This window comes from Anolis sagrei, chromosome 12 (assembly GCF_037176765.1).
Source record: "Anolis sagrei isolate rAnoSag1 chromosome 12, rAnoSag1.mat, whole genome shotgun sequence".
In the NCBI taxonomy this organism is placed as follows: domain Eukaryota; kingdom Metazoa; phylum Chordata; class Lepidosauria; order Squamata; family Dactyloidae; genus Anolis; species Anolis sagrei.
The window spans coordinates 21,679,417-21,705,109 of record NC_090032.1 but is presented as its reverse complement, the minus strand read 5'-3'; the positions used below and the strand labels follow the sequence as shown (position 1 = coordinate 21,705,109).

The 25,693-nt window shown below is 41.3% G+C and overlaps 1 protein-coding gene across 2 annotated transcripts in view; it reads right to left on the bottom strand.

Annotated features, from left to right (window-relative positions):
* Nucleotides 1–20,857, bottom strand: part of LOC132764454 (V-type proton ATPase catalytic subunit A-like) — a 27,534-nt gene extending 6,677 nt beyond the window's left edge. The window contains exons 1-12 of one of the 2 annotated variants that reach the window (XM_067472573.1): nucleotides 20,396–20,857; nucleotides 18,363–18,446; nucleotides 16,075–16,203; nucleotides 14,632–14,846; nucleotides 8,736–8,873; nucleotides 8,498–8,649; nucleotides 7,040–7,202; nucleotides 5,517–5,625; nucleotides 5,302–5,424; nucleotides 5,062–5,176; nucleotides 2,845–2,908; nucleotides 1,616–1,819 (exon numbers count right to left, since the gene is read on the bottom strand). In XM_067472573.1, the coding sequence (XP_067328674.1) occupies nucleotides 1,616–1,819; nucleotides 2,845–2,908; nucleotides 5,062–5,176; nucleotides 5,302–5,424; nucleotides 5,517–5,625; nucleotides 7,040–7,202; nucleotides 8,498–8,649; nucleotides 8,736–8,873; nucleotides 14,632–14,846; nucleotides 16,075–16,203; nucleotides 18,363–18,444 (1,494 nt within the window). In that variant the 5' untranslated portion in view covers nucleotides 18,445–18,446; nucleotides 20,396–20,857. Of the gene's footprint in view, nucleotides 1–1,615; nucleotides 1,820–2,844; nucleotides 2,909–5,061; nucleotides 5,177–5,301; nucleotides 5,425–5,516; nucleotides 5,626–7,039; nucleotides 7,203–8,497; nucleotides 8,650–8,735; nucleotides 8,874–14,631; nucleotides 14,847–16,074; nucleotides 16,204–18,362; nucleotides 18,567–20,395 lie in introns of those variants that run through there. The other variant, XM_060758483.2, reaches the window with a different exon arrangement.
* Nucleotides 20,858–25,693: the final 4,836 nt, after the last annotated feature.

Below are 25,693 nucleotides of genomic sequence, written 5' to 3'. Positions count from 1 at the left end.
TGCCTGATATGTTCCGTCTCACTGGAAACAGAATAGAAGAACATTTGGGCAAAGTCCTGGAACGTGTGGTGGCCTCGCAACTCCAGGAGTTCCTAGTAGACACGGATTATCTAGATCCGGTGCAGTCTGGCTTTAGGCCGGGGCATGGTACGGAGACAGCCTTGGTCGCCTTAGTGGATGATCTTCGCTGGGAACTGGACAGGGGGAGTGTGTCCCTGTTAGTTTTGCTGGACCTCTCATCGGAGCTACGATACCGTCGACCACGGTATCCTTCTGGGACGCCTCGCGGGAATGGGCCTTGGGGGTACTGCTTTGCAGTGGCTCCAGTCCTTTCTCGTGGAGTGATCCCAGAAGGTGTCGCTAGGGGACTCCTGCTCAACCCCACGGCCATTGCACTGTGGAGTCCCGCAGGGTTCAGTACTGTCCCCTATGTTGTTTAACATTTACATAAAGCTGTTGGGAGAGATCATCCGGAGATTCGGGGTGCGGTGTCATCTGTACGTAGATGATGTCCAACTCTGTCACTCCTTTCCACCTGCTACTAAGGAGGCTGTCGAGGTCCTGAACTGGTGCTTGGCCGCTGTGACGGACTGGATGAGGGACAACAGATTGAAACTGAATCCAGACAAGACAGAGGTCCTCCTGGTCAGTCGAAAGGCTGAACAGGGTATAGGGTTACAGCCTGTGCTGGACGGGGTCACACTCCCCCTGAAGACGCAGGTTCGCAGCCTGGGAGTGATCCTGGACTCATCGCTGAGCCTGGAGCCCCAGGTTTCAGCGGTGGTCAGGGGAGCTTTTGCTGCGCCCGTACCTTGGGAAGTCTGATTTGGCCACGGTGGTCCACGCTTTGGTTACATCCCGTTTAGATTACTGCAACGCTCTCTACGTGGGGTTGCCTCTGAAGACTGCCCGGAAGCTTCAATTAGTCCAACGTGCGGCAGCCAGACTACTAACGGGAGCGGGGTACAGGGAGCATACGACTCCTCTGTTGCGCCAGCTCCACTGGCTGCCAGTCAGCTTCCGAGCACAATTCAAAGTGCTGGTCTTAACCTATAAAGCCCTAAAAGACTCCGGCCCAATTTACCTGTCCGAACGTATCCTCCCCTATGAACCATCAAGATTGCTAAGATCGTCTGGAGGGGCCCTGCTCTCGATCCCACCAGCCTCACAGGCGCGGCTGGTGGGGACGAGAGGCAGGGCCTTCTCGGTAGTGGCCCCTCGACTCTGGAACTCCCTTCCACTGGAGATCAGAACTGCCCCTTCGATCTTAACGTTCAGGAAACAGGTGAAAACTTGGCTTTGGGGATTGGCATTCAACGAATGGGCCATGATCCTGTGACATGGATGGATGATGACGAATAATGATTTTTGATGTCGACTGACCACTGTAATTAGATGATTGTATTTTGCTATTTTAATGTTTTAGTGTGATTTAGAATATGATGTTTGAATGACTGTCTGTAATATTGATGTTGGAAACCAGCCTGAATCCCTCGAACGGAGGTGAGAAGACCGGGATACAAAACTGCTAAATAAATAAATAAATAAATAAATATTTTTTTAGGGTTCAAAAAGTATTCATGGCAGAGGCGTTACAGGAAAGCGACGGACGCACCTTTCCGACCAGCTGGACAATCTCGGCCAGGTCCTCCTCCTCCTGGAGGATCTCCTTGGCCTTGGTCCGGAGGGAGACGAATTCGGGGTAGTGCCGCTCATAGTGCTCGTCCAAAGCCCGCATGTATTTGCTGTAGCTGATCAGCCAGTTGACGGACGGGAAGTGCTTCCGCTGGGCCAGCTTCTTGTCCAGACCCCAAAAGACCTAGAGGTCAGGGGAGGGGAAAGCCATCCAAACCATCATCCCCATTTTGGAGACACAATCTTCCATGTTAAATGGAAATACTGTTTGATGGACATCACCATCATCATTATTTAAGGAAAATGAAAGCATCCATCTTTCTCTCTCCTGTGTGACTCAGTGTGAGTATCTGCCTATGTTGTATGTTACTATCTGATTACTCTGATTGTTTGCAATACATCATCATTAGAGAAGGAGAATGTAAGCATCCATCTTTCTCTCTCCTCTGTGACTCAGTGTGAGTATCTACCTATGTTGTATGTTACTATCTGATTACTCTGATTGTTTGCAATACATCATCATTAGAGAAGGAGAATGAAAGCATCCATCTTTCTCTCTCCTGTGTGACTCAGTGTGAGTATCTGCCTATGTTGTATGTTACTATCTGATTACTCTGATTGTTTGCAATACATCATCATTAGAGAAGGAGAATGAAAGCATCCATCTTTCTCTCTCCTCTGTGACTCAGTGTGAGTATCTGCCTATGTTGTATGTTACTATCTGATTACTCTGATTGTTTGCAATACATCATCATTAGAGAAGGAGAATGAAAGCATCCATCTTTCTCTCTCCTGTGTGACTCAATGTGAGTATCTGCCTATGTTGTATGTTACTACCTGGTTACTCTGATTGTTTGCAAGTACGTCATCATTAGAGAAGGAGAGAAGGAGAATGAAAGCATCCACCTTTCTCTCTCCTGTGTGACTCAATGTGAGTATCTGCCTATGTTGTATGTTACTACCTGGTGAGTTTGCAAGTACGTCATCATTAGAGAAGGAGAATGAAAGCATCCATCTTTCTCTCTCCTGTGTGACTCAGTGTGAGTATCTGCCTATGTTGTATGTCACTATCTGATGAGGACACTTGCTATCCAGAGCACGGCGGCTCAGGGAGGAGTTTGTGATTTGGAAACCATAAATCATTTCAAGTACCAGCGCATCCCGCAACATCCTATTCATCCCATTTTCTCCGCTGCTCTTAAAACTCACCTGGACGATTCCCAATGTCGCCGAAGTAACCGGGTCTGAAAAGTCTCCTCCGGGAGGGGACACCCTGAAGGGGTCAAAGGGAAAGAAGGTGAACTATAAATCCCACCAAAAAGGTGATTCAAACAGGCGTAAACTCTCCCCATGTCTCGAGTCTCGATCCAAACTTTACACTGTAGAACTGATGCACTTTGCCTGCTACGGAACCCAGGGGCGGCTCAACCCTTACGCAAAGTAAGCCATCGCGGTAGAGTTGATTTTGCCTAGGGGCGCTCTTGAGGCGATCTTGGGGGAAAATAGACCTTGACATATGCGAGTTGTAGTTACTGGGATGTATAGTTCACCTACTGTTGGGGTTCAGCCTGGGTGTGAACCTGAACCTGAACCTGATTCTCTGATTGTATTTCCTGATGCTACTGAAAATGTATTTTTCCCTGATGGTAATGAAAATGTTGATTCTGAGGTCAGTGTAGAAGAAACTCCTGCAGGCTTGGAAAGTGAAACTACACATTCGGATGAGAATGTGTCAGAGCCAAGCGGTGATAGCTCTCCAGAACAGCTAACACCTGGGATCCTTAATGAGGATAGAAAAGGACAGATTTGGAAAAACAGGAGTGAATCGCAGAGTCTGCGAAGGTCAAGCAGATTAAGGGAAAAGGAAACACAGGCTTCAAAGCCTGGAGGCGTGTCACGAAACAGTTTCTTCAGCTTTAAGTGCCTCTCGCCGGGTTGACTCGTTAGATCAGGCATCGTTTAGACTGAGGTATTACCTTGGCAGAGTTCCCGTTTCCCGTGGCCTACATCCCAAGAGGCTTCTAGTGCTCCAAGTACGGTTAGTGGATTGCTAACAGGTTCCAGGTTTTTACAGAGTTGCTTTTGGTTTTTGATCTAGTTCATGGATATTGCTGACTGCTGAATTTTACTGTGGCTTTTTGACTTTGCATTTTCCTCTATTTTGTAACCATTTTTCATCAATAAAAAGGGATTGTTTTTTCCCATAGTCAAGTGTGGTGGATTGTTATCTTAGGGTCTCGTTTCCTGCTCTGGGGTGCAACACCTACAATCAAAGAGCATTCTGAACTCCACCAATGATGGAACTGAACCAAATATGGCATACAGAACTCCCACGACGAACAGAAAATATATATCAGTGATTGGTTGGGGGGGGGGGGCAAAATACTGTTTGCTTACCATTGAAAATTACCTAGGGCCACCTCTGATGGAACCTCAGGGAATTATAGTTTTGCAAGGCCCACAGCCTTCCATGGGTGCATCTAGAATGAATGGAGTCCGGCCCATTTTTGACCGTCATGGCTCAATGTGACGTGAATTCTAGGAGCTGTAGTTTTATAAGGTATATAGGGCTGTCCAAACACGGAAAAATTTGTTTCTAAACTCGATTCGTTTTTAGGGGGGGGGGTTTTGCGTTTCGTTATTTAAAAGAATTCCAAAATTTTCCTTAAAAAAAGTTCGATATTTACGAAATTTCGGAAATCATAAAACAATTACGAAACAATTACAAATCGATTCGTTAATGGCGGCCGCGATCGCGCAATACGCTAAAAAAACTTCTGAAGCTTCCCTCTCCCTCTGTTGTTGACTGTTGGTGTGATAATTATATTTTTTTTTTCACTGAGAAAACAAACAGCAACCCTAAAACTTGCACCAGACATGCGGAAATAATAACGAAACATTTACGAATCAATAACGAATCAATAACGAATCAATAACGAATCAATAACGAATCAATAACGAAACAATTCCGAAACAATTACGGAACGAATTGGAAAAAAATTGTTTCGTTTTTTAGTTGCTCCTAAATGGTTCAATATCGCTTCGTTATCAAAAAAAAATAACGAATTTTTAACGAATTACGAAATTACGAAACGAAACCGCCCAGCCCTAGTATGTGTGTGTTGGTTTGCTATTTTACCTAACCTCTTTGTTGTGGGAGGGGCTGCAGACCATGTGATCAGCCTGCCTTGGGGCGGGGCCAAAGGAGGCGGTCTCGTGACCCCTCCAAAATGGCCAGGTGACCCCCCTGGGGGGCGCGACCCCCAGGTTGAGTACCACTGTTCTGGATGTACTCATGGAAGGCTATGGACCTAGTTTCACAAGTTCTAGAATGAATGCCATGGCTCAATGTGATGGGACCCTGGGATCTGTAGTTTGCACTGTTTGTCAACACAGAAAGAGAAGATTAGAGAGAAGAAGACTCACGCCCCGACGATGCTGACGCTCCCTTCCCGCTCCGGGCTGCCCAGGCACTTGACGCGTCCGGCGCGTTCGTAGAAGGAAGCCAAGCGGGCACCCAAATAAGCCGGGTAGCCGCTATCTGTAATTGGAAACAGAAGAAATGTAAGAGTGTGTCTACACTGCGGAACGAATTCAGTTTCGCCCCGATTTCCTTGCCTCAATGCTATATGGGATCCTGGGAGCTGTACTTTGGCGCATAAATACCCGCGGGCATCTCCGCCAGGCGTCCCGAGATTTCACGGAGGGCCTCGGCCCAGCGGGAAGTGGAGTCGGCCATCATGCTGACGTGGTAACCCATGTCGCGGAAGTATTCCGACAAAGTGATTCCTGAAATGGAAGAGAGGAACGGGAAATATTGGGAGGGAGGGGGACACCTTGCGGGATGAGTCAAAATGCATCTTTCCTCCCCTCCATCTCACCTGTATAAATGGAGGCCTCTCTCGCCGCCACCGGCATGTTGGATGTGTTGGCAACCAAGGAGGTACGCTTCATGATGGTCTCCGTCTTGCCGTCCACTTCCATGGTGAGCTATGAGGAAGCATTCAGTGGGAGAACTGGGGTCAAGTGGGCCCCTAAAAGTCCAGGTCAAGGGAAGTTGTCGCCATAACCCCCCTCCAGATCTAACCATCTTTCTACCCATCCATCCATCCATCTATCCATCCATCCATCTAGATATTCATCCATCCATCTAACCATCTATCTATCTATCTATCTATCTATCTATCTATCCATCCATCCATCCATCCATCCATCTAGCTATTCATCCTTCCATCTAACCATCTATCTATCTATCTATCTATCCATCCAGCTAGCTATTCATCCATCCATCTAACCACCTATCTATCCATCCATCCATCCATCTAGCTATTCATCCTTCCATCTAACCATCTATCTATCTATCTATCCATCTATCCATCCATCCATCCATCTAGATATTCATCCATCCCTCTAACCATCTATCTATCTATCTATCTATCTATCTACCTACCTACCTACCTACCTACCTACCTATCCATCCATCCATCCATCCATCCATCCATCTAGCTATTCATCCTACCATCTAACCATCTATCTATCTATCTATCTATCTATCTATCTATCTATCTATCCATCCATCCATCCATCCATCCATCCATCCAGCTAGCTATTCATCCATCCATCTAATCATCTATCCATCCATCCATCCAGCTATTCATCCATCCATCTAACCACCTATCTATCCATCCATCTATCCATCCATCCATCTAGCTATTCATCCTTCCATCTAACCATCTATCTATCTATCTATCTATCTATCTATCTATCTATCTATCTATCTATCTATCCATCTATCTATCCATCCATCCATCTAGATATTCATCCATCCATCTAACCATCTATCTATCTATCTATCTATCTATCTATCTATCTATCTATCTATCTATCTACCTATCCATCCATCCATCCATCCATCCATCCATCCATCCATCTAGCTATTCATCCTTCCATCTAACCATCTATCTATCTATCTATCTATCTATCTATCTATCTATCTATCTATCCATCCATCCATCCATCCAGCTATTCATCCATCCATCTAATCATCTATCCATCCATCCATCCATCCAGCTATTCATCCATCCATCTAACCACCTATCTATCCATCCATCTAGATATTCATCCATCCATTTAACCATCTATCTATCTATCCATCTATCCATCCATCCATCTAGCTATTCATCCTTCCATCTAACCATCTATCTATCTATCTATCTATCCATCCATCCATCCATCCAGCTAGCTATTCATCCATCCATCTAACCATCTATCCATCATCTATCCATCCATCCAGCTATTCATCCATCAATCTAACCATCTAACCATCTTTCTACCCATCCATCCATCCATCCATCCATCCATCCATGTTTGGAGTAGTGAGACGGAACGGCTTCTTCTTTCTCACCTCAGGGAAGTCCCGCAGAACCTCGGACATCTCGTTGCCCCGCTCGCCACACCCCACGTAGATGATGACGTCGCTGTTGGAGTATTTGGAGAGCGACTGGGAGATGACTGTCTTGCCACAACCAAAGGCCCCCGGGATGGCTGTGGTGCCCCCCTGGACGCATCTGTGGGGAGAGGATTATGGGAGTGGCAGTCCTGAGGGTAGGAATGAACTCGGACAGCATACCTATCTATCCATCCATTCTACCATCCATCCATCAATCCCTCCATCTAACTATTTATCCACCCATCCATCCATCTAGCCATTCATTCATCCATCCATCCATCCATCCAACCATCCATCCATCCATCTAGGTAGCTAGCCGGCCAGCCAGCTATCTATCTATCTATCTATCTATCTATCTATCTATCTATCCATCCATCCATTAATCCATCCATCCATCCATCCATCTAGCTATTCATCCATCTATCTAACCATCTATCTATCTAACCATCTATCCATCCATCCATACATACATCAATCAATCCAGCTATTCATTCATCTAACCATCTAACCATCTATCAATCCATCCATCCATCCATCCATCTAGCTATTCATCCATCCATCTAACCATCTAACCATCTTTCTACCCATTCATCCATTCATCCATCTATTCATCCATCCATCTAACCATCTAACCATCTTTCTACCCATCCATCCATTCATCCATCTATTCATCCATCCATCTAACCATCTATCCATCCATCTAGATATTCATCCATCAATCTAACCATCTATCTATCCATCCATCTAGATATTCGTCCTTCCAGCTAACCATCTATCAATCATCTATCTATCTATCTATCTATCTATCCATCCATCCATCCATCCAGCTAGCTATTCATCCATCCATCTAACCATCTTTCCATCATCCATCTGTCCATCCATCCAGCTATTCATCCATCCATCCAACCCTCTAGCTGTGTCTGTCTATCTATCTATCCATCTAGCTATTCATCCATCTAGCCATCTAGCCATCTAACCATCTATCCATCCATCTAGCTATTCTTCCATCCATCTAACCATCCATCTAACCATCCATCTAACCATCTATCTATCTATCTATCTATCTATCTATCCATCCATCCATCCATCCATCCATCCATCCATCCATCCAGCTATTTATCCATCCAGCTATTTATCCATCCATCTATCTATCTATCTATCCATCCATCTATCCATCCATCCATCCATCCATCCATCCATCCATCCATCCATCCATCTATCTATCTATCTATCTATCTATCTATCTATCTATCTATCTATCACATAGATATGCCCATATCCTACCCACCCATCCCATTAGCACCCAGTATGGTGTTCCTAGATTCAGAGCCTGTCCACACCCTAGAACCATTGCAGCCTTTCACCCCAAAGAGTGGGTGTCAACAGGACGAATTGGGGGGGGGGGTTCCTTACGGGAAAAGGGCGTCCAGGACCCTCTGTCCGGTGAGGAGGGGGTTGTTGGCGGGCAGCTTTTCGGAGACGGGGCGGATCTGCCGGACGGGCCAGACTTGGACCATGGTCAGCTTCTCCTTCACTCCCTCAAAGTCCAGCTCCAGAACCACGTCCTTTGGGGGAAATAATAAGAGTCATTCTGGCAATAATTATGATATATTTGGCAATAATTATGATATATTGTTGTTGTTGTTATTACCGAAGCGTCGTAACTCCCGGTGGGCACAATATGGGTGACGGTGCCCTTGGACCGTGGCGGCACCATGATCTTATGTTTGATGAGCGAGTTTTCGCGAACCACACCGTAAACATCCCCGCCGGTTAAGTGGCTCCCAACCTAAAGAGGAAAAAAAAACAGTACACAAATGGATCAATCAATCTTTTCACCCTCCATTTGTTCGTCTTCAAATTCTGCAGCACTGCTGGTCACAGCTGACCTCCAGCTGGAGCGCTCAAGAGCCAGGTCTTCCCAGTTCTCAGTGTCTATGCCAGAGTTTTTAAGGTTGGCTTTGACCCCATCTCTAAATCTCTTTTCCTGCCCACAACATTCCGTTTTCCGTTCTTGAGTTCGGAGTAGAGCAACTGCTTTGGGAGACGGTGGTCAGGCATCCGGACAACGTGGCTGGTCCAGCGGAGTTGATGGCAGAGGACCATCGCTTCAATGCTGGTGGTCTTTGCTTCTTCCAGCATGCTGACATTTGTCCGCTTGTCTTCCCAGGAGATTTGGAGATTTTCCAGAGGCAGCGCTGATGGAATCGTTCCAGGAGTTGCATGTGACATCTGTAGACTGTCCACGTTTTGCAGTGTTGGGAGGAGAATAGCTTTATAAACAAGTACCTTGGTTTCCCTACGGATGTCCCGGTCCTCAAACACTCTCTGCTTCATTCAGAAGAATTCTGCACTCGCAGAGCTCAGACAGTGTTGAATTTCAGTGTCAATGTTTACGTCTGTAGACAGTCCACGTTTTGCAGGGTTGGGAGGAGAATAGCTTTATAAACAAGTACCTTGGTCTCCCTACAGATGTCCCGGTCCTCAAACATTCTCTGCTTCATTCAGAAGAATTCTGCACTCGCAGAGCTCAGGTGGTGTTGAATTTCAGTGTCAATGTTGACGTCTGTAGACAGTCCACATTTTGCAGACATATAGCAGGGTTGGGAGAGGAATAGCTATATAAGCAAGCACTTTGGTTTCCCTACGGATGTCCTGGTCCTCAAACACTCTCTGCTTCATTCGGAAGAATTCTGCACTCGCAGAGCTCAGACGGTGTTGAATTTCAGTGTCAATGTTGACGTCTGTAGACAGTCCACATAAGAATAAGAATATGGGCAGTTGGCGGGAAAAGACCCAGAATAAGGGATAAATGGTTAAATGCAAAAGAAGAAGAGGGAGGCTGGGGGATCCCAAGTCTGGAAGTTTATCATGATGCATTTCAAATCCAAAGATTGCTGGAAATACAGTATACGGAAAAAAAAATGGGTAAATATGGAGAAGATAATAAATAATATTAAAGGAAAAGAAATAATATTTAGGGAATGGAAGAGGAGAGAGGAAACAGAACTTAAGGAACACTTTAAAGGAACAGTAAAAGTGTGGAAAAAAAGAAAGAAGAAGTTAAATCCAGGTAATGAGAATAAGATGGCAACTATATGGCAGATGAATTATAATAATGATGAAATGATAGGCAGAACATTGAGACTGATTGAAAGCAGAGGGAAAAGGTTAGTAGAGGATCTATATACAGAGGATGGAAACCCCGTAGAACAAAAAGAAATTCAGAATTGGATAGGGTCAGGGAATTGGATTCAAAGCTGGGCTATAAGACAGGAAATTTTTAGACGGAGGGGGAAACATTAGAGAACAGGATAGTCCATTTGAGAAGGTGATTAGGAAATGTTTGAGAGGGGAGAAGAAAGTGGCAGGAGATCTGTACGACCAAATTATAACAGTAAAAGAAGAAATAATAGAGGAAATTTTCCAAACATGGAGATTGGACATGGAAATGGAGAGGGAAGACATCCAAAGGGAAATAAGTAATATAGCAAAAGAAAAGTATAATGTATTAAGGGAAGCAAGAAGGAAAATGTTACAAAAATGGTACAGAACTCCTGCACAACTTTCACGCTTTGTACCAGGGATCAAGGAGAGGTGTCGGCATGGCTGTGAACAAAGAGGGGTGTTGAATCCTATGATATGGGAATGTGATCAAGTGCAAGAATACTGGGAAAGGATTGAAGGGGAAATCAATAGAATGTTAAACTTACAAATAGTAATAATTAATAGAAATATACTACATGCACGAATAGCAGGAGTGAAGAATATACAAAAGGAAAAAATGGTTGACAAATTAATCGCTTGTGCACAAATTGTTTTAGTGAGGGGTTGGAAAGACAAAACAAAATGGACGCTGATTAATTGGTATAACTATATAGTGAATATGTTAAATGTGGAAATAACAAATTGCAAATGGAATAATATAGATAACATTGAAAAGGTTACAATAACTAAGAGGATGTGGGAACCAGTTCGGAATTATTTAGAGAATGTGTTAGGATGTGGAGCAGAAAAATTAAGACTGAGACTGATATTTCAAATGTAACTTCTGTAGTTTGATGTATAAATGGCATGTACAAGGAGGGGAGGGGGGGAGTGGGAAAAACCAATAAAACAATTTAAAAAAATGTAGACAGTCCACATTTTGCAGACATATAGCAGGGTTGGGAGAGGAATAGCTATATAAGCAAGCACTTTGGTTTCCCTACAGATGTCCTGGTCCTCAACCACTCTCTGTTTCATTCGGAAGAATGCTGCACTCGCAGAGCTCAGACGGTGTTGAATTTCAGCATCAATGTTGACATCTGTAGACAGTCCACGTTTCGCAGGCGTATAGCAGGGTTGGAGGAGAATAGCTTTATAAACAAGCACCTTGGTATCCTTACGGATGTCCCAGACCTCAAACACTCTCTGCTTCATTCGGAAGAATGCTGCACTCGCAGAGCTCAGACGGTGTTGAATTTCAGCGTCAATGTTGACGTCTGTAGACAGTCCACGTTTTGCAGGTGTATAGCAGGGTTGGAGGAGAATATCTTTATAAACAAACACCTTGGTATCCTTACGGATGTCCCAGACCTCAAACACTCTACTTCATTTGGAAAAATGCTGCACTCGCAGAGCTCAGAGGGTGAGAGAACCTCTTCAGCCACATTACAGCTGCGTTTGGGTGTCATCTCCAACTGGTGCTCATCACCAAAGAGCCGGCGTTTTCGGCAGATGCCTCCAAGGTCACCTTTTTCAATGAGCTGGTGGAACTGTGTCAGCTCAGGTCCTCCCTCTTTCAAGATTTCATCAGGGATCCCATCAGGTCCGCTGGCTTTGTTACTTTCTTGTTGGCTGATTGCATTCCAAACTAGGCAGTGCTGCAAGCTCATCCCTGTCTTGTTGTTGCAGGATGTGTGAGAGAACCTCTTTGGCCACCTTGCAGCTGCGTTTGGGGTGTTTACAAAATGATGACTCCAAAGGTAAAGGTTTCCCCTTGACATGTAGTCCAGTCGAAGAGCCGGTGTTTTCCACAGACACCTCCAAGGTCCCTTTTTCAATGAGCTGGTGGAACTGTGTCAGCTCAGGTCCTCCCTCTTTCAAGATTTCAGCAGGGATCCCATCAGGTCCGCTGGCTTTGTTATCTTCTTGTTGGCTGATCGCATTCCAAACTAGGCAGTGCTGCAAGCTCATCCCTGGTTTGTTGTTGTGGGATTTGTGAGAGAACCTCTTCGACCACATTGCAGCTGCGTTTGGGTGTTTACAAAATGGTGACTCCAAAGGTAAATGTTTCCCCTTGACATGTAGTCCAGTCGAAGAGCCGGTGTTTTCCACAGATGCCTCCAAGGTCACCTTTTTCAATGAGCTGGTGGAACTGTGTCAGCTCAGGTCCTCCCTCTTTCAAGATTTCAGCAGGGATCCCATCAGGTCCGCTGGCTTTGTTATTTTCTTGTTGGCTGATCGCATTGATGACTTCTTCCAAACTAGGCAGTGCTGCAATCTCATCCCTGGTTTGTTGTTGCGGGATTTGTGAGAGAACCTCTTCGGCCACACTGCAGCTGCGTTTGGGGTGTTTACAAAATGATGACTCCAAAGGTAAAGGTTTCCCCTTGACATGTAGTCCAGTCATGTCCAACTGGTGCTCATCGCCGAAGAGCCGGCGTTTTCCACAGATGCCTCCAAGGTCACCTTTTTCAATGAGCTAGTGGAATTGTGTCAGGTCAGGTCCTCCCTCTTTCAAGATTTCAGCAGGGATCCCATCAGGTCCGCTGGCTTTGTTATCTTCTTGTTGGCTGATCGCATTCCAAACTAGGCAGTGCTGCAAGCTCATCCCTGTCTTGTTGTTGCAGGATGTGTGAGAGAACCTCTTTGGCCACCTTGCAGCTGCGTTTGGGGTGTTTACAAAATGATGACTCCAAAGGTAAAGGTTTCCCCTTGACATGTAGTCCAGTCGAAGAGCCGGTGTTTTCCACAGACACCTCCAAGGTCCCTTTTTCAATGAGCTTGTGGAACTGTGTCAGCTCAGGTCCTCCCTCTTTCAAGATTTCAGCAGGGATCCCATCAGGTCCGCTGGCTTTGTTATTTTCTTGTTGGCTGATCGCATTCCAAACTAGGCAGTGCTGCAAGCTCATCCCTGGTTTGTTGTTGTGGGATTTGTGAGAGAACCTCTTCGGCCACAATGCAGCTGCGTTTGGGTGTTTACAAAATGACGACTCCAAAGGTAAAGGTTTCCCCTTGACAAGTAGTCCAGTCATGTCCGACTGGTGCTCATCGCTGAAGAGCCAGTGTTTTCTGCAGATGCCTCCAAGGTCACCTTTTTCAATGAGCTGGTGGAACTGTGTCAGCTCAGGTCCTCCCTCTTTCAAGGGATCCCATCAGGTCCGCTGGCTTTGTTGTTTTGTGTTGGCTAATGGCATTGCTGACTTCTTCCAAACTAGGCAGTGCTGCAAGATTATCCCTGGTTTGTTGTTGCGGGATTTGTGAGAGAACCTCTTCGGCCACATTGGAGTTGTCTATCTCTCTCTCTCTCTCTCTATCTATCTATCTATCTATCTATCCCTTCTCTAGATATGTTATCTCTCAGTTATGTATCTCTTCTACCTTTCCTCTACCTTTATCTACCTCTATATGCATATATAGATATATTAATATATTCTCTCTCTCTCTCTATATATATATATATATATACATACAGTATTTATATCCCACCCTTCTCACCCCACAAGGGACTCAGGACGGATTACAGTGCACATATACATGGCAAACATTCAATGCCATTAGACATACAATATCTATAGACAGACACAGAGGAAATTTAACATTCCATGAGGGTATGCTTGGTTCTGGCCACAAGGGGAGCTGTTGCTTCACAGTCTACTTTGTGACACCAAATCCTTTGATGGAGTACTTCCTCATTCTTCTGCATGCTGCTGGAGAGTTTTGTGGCATCGTAAATTAGTTAGATTAGCCTCCCCACATAATGCGTTACCTAAATTTCCTACTTGACAGCTGCAACTGTCTTTCAGGCTTTTGATGGAGTACTTCCTCATTCTTCTGCATGCTGCTGGAGAGTTTTATGGCATCGCAAATTAGTTCGTTTAGCCTCCCTGCATAAAGCGGGACCTAAATTTCCTACTTCACACCTGCAAATGTCTTTCAGGCTTTTGATGGAGTACTTCCTCATTCTTCTGCATGCTGCTGGAGAGTTTTATGGCATCGTAAATTAGTTAAATTAGCCACCCTGCATAAAGCGGTACCTAAATTTCCTACCTGACAGATGCAACTGTCTTTCAGGCTTTTGATGGAGTACTTCCTCATTCTTCTGCATGCTGCTGGAGAGTTTTATGGCATCGCAAATTAGTTAGATTAGCCTCCCCGCATAAAGCGGTACCTAAATTTCCTACTTGACAGGTGCAACTGTCTTTCAGGCTTTTGATGGAGTACTTCCTCATTCTTCTGCATGCTGCTGGAGAGTTTTATGGCATTGTAAATTAGTTAAATTAGCCTCCCCGCATAAATTAGCCTCAACCCAGGCCATCATCATCATCATCACCTCCTCCTACCTGGATGTTGGGGCTGGGGGTGAACTCCCACTTGGCCTCCCTGGACAAGGCGGGGATGTTGATGCCGCGCGGGATGTAGATGCTCTTGGTCAGCTCCGTGATGTCCTTCAGCGGCCGCTGGATCCCGTCAAAGATGGAGCCCATGATCCCGGGGCCCAGCTCCACCGAGAGGGGCTTCCCCGTGCGCAGGACCGGGTCCCCCACGCACACCCCCGCTGGACAGGACCGCGCTCAGGACAACACAGACATGCGTGTGCGGAGAATCATAGCATAAGAGAGGACCACATGGGCCACCACGTCTGAGCATGGATTCCAACCGCCATCAACATCCTTCTAGATGGCAGGATCTCTCTTTCACTCTCTCTCTCTCGCTCGCTCTCTTTCTGTCAATCCATCCATCCCTCGATCCATCCACCTAGTATGATCAATTTATCTATCTATTTATCCATCCATCCATCTAGCTATTCATCCATGTAACCATCTAACCATCCATCCATCCAGCATCTCTACTATCTATCTATCTATCTATCTATCCATCCATCCATCTATCCATCCATCCATCCATCCATCCATCCATCCATCCATCCATCTAGCTATTCATCCATCTGACCATCTAACCATCCATACAGCATCTCTACTTACTATCTATCTATCTATCTATCTATCTATCTATCCATCCATCCATCCATCCATCTATCCATCTAGCTATTCATCCATCTGACCATCTAACCATCCATCCAGCATCTCTACTTACTATCTATCCATCCATCCATCCATCCATCCATCCATCCATCCATCTATTCATCCATGTAGCCATCTAACCATCCATCCATCCAGCATCTCTACTATCTATCTATCTATCTATCTATCTATCTATCTATCTATCTATCTATCCGTCCATCCATCCATCTATCCGTCCATCTAGCTATTCATCCACCTAACCATCTAACCATCCATCCATCCAGCATCTCTACTTACTATCTATCTATCTATCCATCCATCCATCCATCCAGCATCTCTACTTACTAACTATCTATCTATCTATCTATCTATCTATCTATCTATCTATCTATCTATCCATCCATCCATCCAGCATCTCTAATCCCTTCTATCTATCTATCTATCTATCTATCTATCATCTATCTATCTATCCATCCATCCATCCATCCATCCATCCATCCATCTAATTATATATTATCTACCTATTCCATCCTTCTATCTTTCCATCCATCTATCTAATTATATATTATCTATCTATTCCATCTATCTATCTATCCAGCCATCTGTATATCCATCCACCTTTTCTCCTCGCAAAGTATTGAGCCAAACTCTCTATCGCCACTCTACAGTATCTCTGTACCTTCTGTCTGTCTATTATCTATCTATCCATCTATCTATCTATCTATCTATCTATCCCTCCATCCATCCATTTGGGAAGGATACAGGTCTCCTCGTAGACCTGGATGGTGGCCAGGTCTCCCTCCAGGCGGATGATCTCGCCCACCAGCTCAAAGTGGCCGACACGCACCAGCTCGTACATGGCAGCACCCGACATCTTGCAGGCAATCACCACTAAAGGGGGGGGGGAATAATATGGCAAATTATCAATAATGTATCAATAAATTAATAAATAAATAAATAAATAAATGATAAACATGCAACTGCTAAGGGGTTTCTCTAATAATAATAATAATAATAATAATAATAATAATAATAATAATAATTTAATAATAATAATAATAATAATAATATAATACAATAATAATAGATAAAATGGAAAATAATCAATAATTTAGTGTTAATTTAAATAAATAAATAAATAAATAAATGATACATTAACATGCAACTGCTAAGGGGTTTCCCCAATAATAATAATAATAATATAAATTAATAATAATAATATAATATAATACAATACAATAATAATAGATAAAATAGCAAATCTCAATAATTTAGAAATAATTTAAATAAATAAATAAATGATACATAAACATGCAACTGCTAAGGGGTTTCCCTAATACTAATAGTAATAATAATAATAAAATAATAATAAAACAAATTAATAATACTAAAATAATACTATAATAATAGAGAAAATGGAAAATAATAAATAGTAATAATTTAAATAAATAAATGATACATAAACATGCAACTGTTAAGGGGTTTCCCTAATACTAATAGTAATAATAATAATAATAATAAATTAATAATATAATAATACAATAATAATAGAGAAAATGGAAAATAATCAATAATTTAGTAATAATGTAAATAATAATAATAAATGATACATAAACATGCAACTGTTAAGGGATTTCCCTAATAATAATAATAATAATAATAATAATAAATTAATAATAATAATATACAATAATAACAGATAAATGGAAAATAATCAATAATTTAGTGTTAATTTAAATAAATTAATTAATTAATGATACATAAACATGCAAGTGCTAAGGTGTTTCTCCAATAATAATAATAATATAAATTAATAATACTATAATAATACAATATTAATAGAGAAAATGGAAAATAATCAATAATTTAGTAATAATTTAAATAATAATAATAAATTAATAATAATAATAATATAACAATACAACAATAATAGAGAAAATGGAAAATAATCAATAATTTAGTAATAATTTAAATAATAATAATAAATTATTAATAATAATAATATAACAATACAACAATAATAGATAAAATGGGAAATAATCAATAATTTAGTAATAATTTAAATAAACAAATAAATAAATAAATGATACATAAACATGCAACTGCTAAGGGGTTTCTCCAATAATAATAATAATAATAATAATAATAAATTAATAATAATAATAAATTATTAATAATAATATAACAATAATAATAATATAATAATATAATAATAATAGCTAAAATGGAAAATAATCAATAATTTAGTAATAATTTAAATAAACAAACAAATAAATAAATAAACGATACATAATCATACAACTGCTAAGGGGTTTCTCCAATAATAATAATAATAATAATAATAATAATAACAATAATAATAATAAATATAATTAAATTAATAATAATATAATAATACAATAATAATAGATAAAAAGCGAAATAATCAATAATTTAGTAATAATTTAAATAAATAAATAAATGATACATAAACATGCAACTGCTGAGGAGTTTCTCCAATAATAATAATAATAATAATAATAATAAATTAATAATAATAAATTAATAATAATAATAAATTAATAATAATTATAATATAACAATACAATAATAATATAATACTACAATAATAATAGATAAAATGGAAAATAATCAATAATTTAGTAATAATTTAAATAAACAAACAAACAAATAAATAAACAATACATAATCATACAACTGCTAAGGAGTTTCTACAATAATAATAATAATAATAAATTAATAATAATAAATTAATAATAATAAATTAATAATAATAATATAATAATACAATAATAATATAATAATACAATAATAATAGTTAAAATGGGAAATAATCAATAATTTCGTAATTATTTAAATAAACAAATAAATAAATAAATGATACATAAACATACAACTGCTAAGGGGTTTCTCCAATAATAATAATAATAATAATAATAATATATTATTATTATTATTATTATTATTATTATTAATAATAATAATAATACTATAACAATACAATAATAATATATTGTACTATTATTATTATTATTAATACTACAACTCACCAGGTCCAGAGACTCCGTGGACGAATCCCATCTCGCTCTCCTTTTCGGCATCTCCGATCTTGGGAAGCGCCTCGAAATCCATGGCTTAGGAAGGGGGAAATTAATTAAACCATATCATTTCGTGATCTGTAGTTTTGTAAAGTACCAGCACTCTCTGCTATGGGATCCTTGGGAAACTACAACTCCCGGGGTCTCGCAGCATTGGCCAACCCCATCCGTTTCACCATAGGAAACAACACCCCCCCCTTAGGAAACTACATCTCCCAGGGTACCGTTGCACTGACACGTGGAGGTTAAAGTATATAAATGCAGTCCGGCCCTTTGGGAAACTACAACTCCCGGGATCCTGTAACATTGAGCCATGGGGATTGAAGTACAGAATGCAGTCTGGTCTATGGGAAACTATAACTCCCAGGATCCCATAACATAGAGCCATGGGAACTGAAGTATAGAATGTACTGGCCTTTTGGGAAACTACAACTCCCAGTGTCCCGTAACATTGAGCCAAGGGGATTGAAGTATAGATTGCAGTCAGACCCTTTGGGAAACTGCAGCTCCCAGTATTCTGTAACATTGAGCCATGGGGATTGAAATATAGAATACAGTCTGGTCCTTTGGGAAACTACAACTCCGAGATTCCATAACATTGAGTCATGGGGATTAAAATATAGAATGCTATCTGGTCTATTGAGAAACTACAACTCCCAGGGTACCGTTGCACTGAGACATGGAGATTAAACTATATAAATGCAGCCCAGTCCTTTGGGAAACTACAACTCCCAGGATCCTGTAACATTGGGCCATGGGGACTGAAGTATAGAATGCTGTCTCGTCCTTTGGGAAACTACAACTCCGAGATTCCATAACATTGAGTCATGGGGATTAAAATATAGAATGCTATCTGGTCTATTGAGAAACTACAACTCCCAGTATCCTGTAACATAGAGCCATGGGGATTAAAGTATACAATGTACTGGCCTTTTGGGAAACTATGACTTTCAATATCCCATAACATTGAGCCATGGGGATTGAAATATCGAATGCAGTCTGACCTTTTGGAAAACTGCAGCTCCCAGTATCCTGTAACACTGGGCCATGGGGATTGAAGTATAGAATGCAGTCTGTCCCTTAGGAAACTACAACTCCCAGTCTCCTGTAACATTGAGCCATGGGGATTGAAGTATAGAATGCAGTTTGGCCCTTTGGGAAACTACAACTCCCAGTTTCCTGTAACATTGGGCCATAGGGATTAAAGTATAAAATGAAGTCTAGTACTTTGGGAAACTACAACTCCCAGTATCCTGTAACATTGGGCCATGGGGATTTAAGTATAGAATGCTATCTGGTCCATTGAGAAACTACAATTTCCAATTTCCTGTAACATTGGACCATGGGGATTGAAGTATAGAATGCAGTCTGGCCCTTTGGGAAACTACAACTCCCGGTATCCTGTAACATTGGGCCATGGGGATTTAAGTATAGAATGCAGTTTGGCCCTTTGGGAAACTACAACTCCCAGTTTCCTGTAACATTGGGCCATGGGGATTTAAGTATGGAATGCAGTTTGGCCCTTTGGGAAACTACAACTCCCGAGATTCCATAACATTGAGTCATGGGGATTAAAGTATAGACTACTATCTGGTCTATTGAGAAACTACAACTCCCAGTATCCTGTAACATTGGGATATGGGGATTGAAGTACAGAATGCAGTTTGGCCCTTTGGGAAACTACAACTCCCGAGATTCCATAACATTGATCCATGGGGATTAAAATATGGAGTGCGGTCTTGCCCTTTGGGAAACTACAACACTGAGCAACATTGGGCAATTGCTGGCAAAACTCCATCCCTTCTCCATCGCAGGCAGCCCTTTAGAAAACTACAACTCCCATGACTCTTGTTAGCTTTGAGCCATGGGAGTTCAAGTGGCGTTGAGTTGTATTCGTTCTAGAGTCCGAAAAAGGATTGGGAAGCGAAAGACGAAGCATCGATCCCCCCCAAAAGACGGACAGGGGACCCCGCATCCGAGCTTACCTTTGGGTTTACAGGAGATGTAGTTTCCCTTCTTCCTCTCTGTCCGCACTGCCTTGCCTTCTGCTTGGGAGATGCGGTTTGGGGCCCCGAAAAGGTGTTTATGTGGGAGGAGGAGGAGGGATTGTTTACCGGACAGCAAAAGACTGGAGGTGAACCAGTACGGCACAACCAGTAGCCGCTTCGGAACCAGTTCGGACTCGAACCCGGCACCGAGAGAGAGGTCAAGGAAGGAGAGTTGTGTACAGTCAACACCTGTTGACAGTCAACACCCAGTTCCAGGTTCCCTCTCGCCCTCCCACCTGTCCTTCCACCTGCCCTTCCTCTATGCAGCTTTGGCTCAATGTTATGGGCTTCTGGGAGTTCTAGTTCACCAAGGTCCCTGGCTAAGGGCCCCGGCAGTGCAAGGGGAGGCTCATCTGCAGGCAATCTGAAGAGTGAAGAACAGGCACGGGGACACTTTCTACTTTGCGGGTAACATGCTAGCACTTCCTGCGAGGAGGAAGGAAGGAAGGGAAGGAGGAAGGAAGGAAGGAAGGAAGGAAGGGAGGGAGGGAAGGAGGAAGGAGAGAAGGAAAGAGAGAAAGAAGGGAGGGAGGGAGGGAGGGAGGGAGGGAGGGAGGGAGGAAGGAGAAAAGGAAGGAAGGAAGGGAAGGGAAGGAGGGAGGAAGGAAAGAGAAGGAAAGAGGGAAGGGAGGGAGGGAGGGAGGAAGGAAAGGAAGGAGGGAGGGAGGAAGGAAGGAAGGAAGGAAGGAAGGAAAGAGAAAAGGAAGGAAAGAGAGAAGGAAAGGAGGGGGAAAGGAGGAAGGAAAGAGAGAAGGAAGGAAAGAGAGAAGCAAGGAAGGAAGGGAGGGAGGGAGGGAGGAAAAAGAGAAGGAAGGAATGGAAGGAAGGCTGGAAGGAAAGGATGGAAGGGAGGGAGGGAGGGAGGAAGGAGGAGGGAAAGAGAAAAGGAAGGAAAGAGAGAAGGAAGGAAAGAGAGAAGGAAGGAAAGAGAGAAGGAAGGGAGGGAGGGAGGGAGGGAGGGAAGGAAGGAAGGAAGAAGGAAAGAGAAAAGGAAGAGAGGGAGGGGAGGAGGACGAAAAGAGAGAAGGACAAAAGGGAGGAAGGGGAAGTTGAAAGGAGAAAGACAGAGGGAGGGAAGAGAGAAGGAAGGAAGGAAGGAAGGAAGGAAGGAAGGAAGGAAGGAAGGAAGGAAGGGTGGGAAGGGTGGAAAGGAAGGATGGAAGGAAGGGAAGGAGGAAGGGAAGAGAGAAGGAAGGAAGGAAGGGAGGGAGGGAGGGAAAAGAGATGGGAGGAAGGGAGGGAGGAAGGGAAGGGAAAGATAAAGAGAGAAGGAAGGAAAGAAAAGGGGAAGGAAGGAAGACGAGAGGGAGAGAGGAAGGAAGGAATGAAGGAAGGGAAAGATAAAGGAAATAGAGAAGGTAGGGAAGGATATTTGGAAAGAAGGGAGGGAGGGAGGGAAGGAAAAAGAGAAGGAAGGGAGAAAGGGAGGAAGAGAAGGAAGGAAGGAAGGAAGGAAGGAAGGAAGGAAGGAAGGAAGGGAAAGATAAAGGAAATAGAGAAGGTAGGGAAGGATATTTGGAAAGAAGGGAGGGAGGGAGGGAAGGAAAAAGAGAAGGAAGGGAGAAAGGGAGGAAGAGAAGGAAGGAAGGGCAAAAGGGAAGGAAGGAAGGAAGGAAGGAAGGAAGGAAGGAAGGAAGGAAGGAAGGAAGGAAGGAAGACGAGAGGGAAAGAGGAAGGAAGGAAGGAAGGAAGGAAGGGAAAGATAAAGGAAATAGAGAAGGTAGGGAAGGATATTTGGAAAGGAGGGAGGGAGGGAAGGAAGGAAGGAGCAAGTGAAGGATAAAAAAGAGAGATGGAAGGAAGGGCAAAAGGGAAGGAAGAAGACGAGAGGGAAAGAGGAAGGAAAGAAGGAAGGAAGGGAAAGATAAAGGAAATAGAGAAGGTAGGGAAAGAGGGAAGAAGGAAGGAAGATGGAAGGAGGAAGAGGGAGGGAAGGAGGAAGGAAAGAGAGAGCAGGAAGGAAGGATAGGAGGGTGAGAGAGAAGAGAGCCTGAGGAAAGAACTTCGGTGAGCCCATATCTGCTGTAGAAGGTGCACCCAGAGAAGCCTATGGGCCTTGCCAAACTACAACTCCCAGGATCTCCTTGCATCGGGCCTGGGAAGGAACAGCCTGTAATGGACCAGGCGGTCGTGCAGCTAGCTGGGCGCTAGCTGCATTTAATCATTACTGAGGTCATGAGTTCGAAGCCAGCCTGGGTTGGAGTGAGCTCCCGGCGATTAGTCTAGCTTGCTGTCGACCTATGCAGCCCAAAAGACAGTTGCATCTCTCAAGTAGGAAATTTAGATACCGCTTCACATGGGGAGGGTAATTTAACTAATTTACGGTGCCATAAAACCTTCCAGCAGCATGCAACATTTCTATGCCATTATATTGTAATACTAGCTGTCCCCTGGCATGCGTTGCTGTGGTCCAGTCTGTGTATATGTGTTTATGTGTGTGTATATATTTGTGTATATGTGTATTCTCGTATATATATGTGTGTATATATATTTGTGTATTCATGTGTATTCATATGTTTAGCATATTTGTGTCTATACATGTGTATATGTATGTGTGTGCATGTATATATATGTGTGTGTATATGTGTGCATATATTTGTGTATTCATATGTTCATATGTGTACCATATTTGTGTCTATACATGTGTATATGTATATGTGTGTGCATGTGTATATATGTGTGTGTATATGTGTGCATATATTTGTGTATTCATGTGTTCATATGTGTACCATATTTGTGTCTATACATGTGTATATGTATATGTGTGTGCATGTGTATATATGTGTGTGTATATGTGTGCATATATTTGTGTATTCATGTGTTCATATGTGTACCATATTTGTGTCTATACATGTGTATATGTATATGTGTGTGCATGTGTATATATGTGTGTGTATATGTGTGCATATATTTGTGTATTCATTTGTTCATATGTGTAGCATATTTGTATGTATACATGTGTGTATATGTATATGTGTGTGCATGTGTATATATGTGTGTGTATATGTGTGCATATATTTGTGTATTCATGTGTTCATATGTGTACCATATTTGTGTGTATACATGTGTATATGTATATGTGTGTGCATGTGTATATATGTGTGTGTATATGTGTGCATATATTTGTGTATTCATTTGTTCATATGTGTAGCATATTTGTATGTATACATGTGTGTATATGTATATGTGTGTGCATGTGTATATATGTGTGTGTATATGTGTGCATATATTTGTGTATTCATTTGTTCATATGTGTAGCATATTTGTATGTATACATGTGTGTATATGTATATGTGTGTGCATGTGTATATATGTGTGTGTATATGTGTGCATATATTTGTGTATTCATGTGTTCATATGTGTAGCATATTTGTATGTATACATGTGTGTATATGTATATGTGTGTGCATGTGTATATATGTGTGTGTATATGTGTGCATATATTTGTGTATTCATTTGTTCATATGTGTAGCATATTTGTATGTATACATGTGTGTATATGTATATGTGTGTGCATGTGTATATATGTGTGTGTATATGTGTGCATATATTTGTGTATTCATGTGTTCATATGTGTACCATATTTGTGTGTATACATGTGTATATGTATATGTGTGTGCATGTGTATATATGTGTGTGTATATGTGTGCATATATTTGTGTATTCATTTGTTCATATGTGTAGCATATTTGTATGTATACATGTGTGTATATGTATATGTGTGTGCATGTGTATATATGTGTGTGTATATGTGTGCATATATTTGTGTATTCATTTGTTCATATGTGTAGCATATTTGTATGTATACATGTGTGTATATGTATATGTGTGTGCATGTGTATATATGTGTGTGTATATGTGTGCATATATTTGTGTATTCATGTGTTCATATGTGTACCATATTTGTGTGTATACATGTGTATATGTATATGTGTGTGCATGTGTATATATGTGTGTGTATATGTGTGCATATATTTGTGTATTCATTTGTTCATATGTGTAGCATATTTGTATGTATACATGTGTGTATATGTATATGTGTGTGCATGTGTATATATGTGTGTGTATATGTGTGCATATATTTGTGTATTCATTTGTTCATATGTGTAGCATATTTGTATGTATACATGTGTGTATATGTATTTGTGTGTGCATGTGTATATATGTGTGTGTATATGTGTGCATATATTTGTGTATTCATGTGTTCATATGTGTACCATATTTGTGTGTATACATGTGTATATGTATATGTGTGTGTATATGTGTGCATATATTTGTGTATTCATTTGTTCATATGTGTAGCATATTTGTATGTATACATGTGTGTATATGTATATGTGTGTTCTCGTATATATATGTGTGTATATATATTTGTGTATTCATGTGTATTCATGTATTCATATGTGTAGCATATTTGTGTGTATACATGTGTGTATATGTATATGTGTGTGCATGTGTATATATATATGTTTATCCATGTATTCATGTGTAGCATATTTGTGTGTATACATGTGTGTATATGTATATGTGTGTGCATGTGTATATATGTATGTGTATATGTGTGTATATATATTTGTGTATTCATGTGTTCATATGTTTAGCATATTTGTGTGTATGCATGTGTGATCTCGTATATATGTGTTTATATATATTTGTGTATTCATTTGTTCATATGTGTAGCATATTTGTGTGTATACATGTGTGTATATGTATATGTGTGTGTATGTGTATACGTGTGTGTATATATATTTGTGTATATTTATGTGTTCGTATGTTTAGCATATTTGTGTGTATACATGTGTGTATATGTATATGTGTGTGCATGTGTATATATGTGTGTGTATACGTGTGTGTATATATTTGTGTATATTTATGTGTTCGTATGTTTAGCATATTTGTGTGTATTCATGTGTATATATGTATATATGCGTGCATGTGTATATATGTATGTGTATACATGTGTGTATATATATTTGTGTATATTTATGTGTTCGTATGTTTAGCATATTTGTGTGTATACATGTGTGTATATGTATATGTGTGTGCATGTATATATATGTATGTGTATATGTGTGTATATATATTTGTGTATTCACGTGTTCATATGTTTAGCATATTTGTGTGTATGCATGTGTGATCTCGTATATATATGTGTTTATATATATTTGTGTATTCATGTGTTCATATGCGTACAATATTTGTGTGTATACATGTGTGTATATGTATATGTGTGTG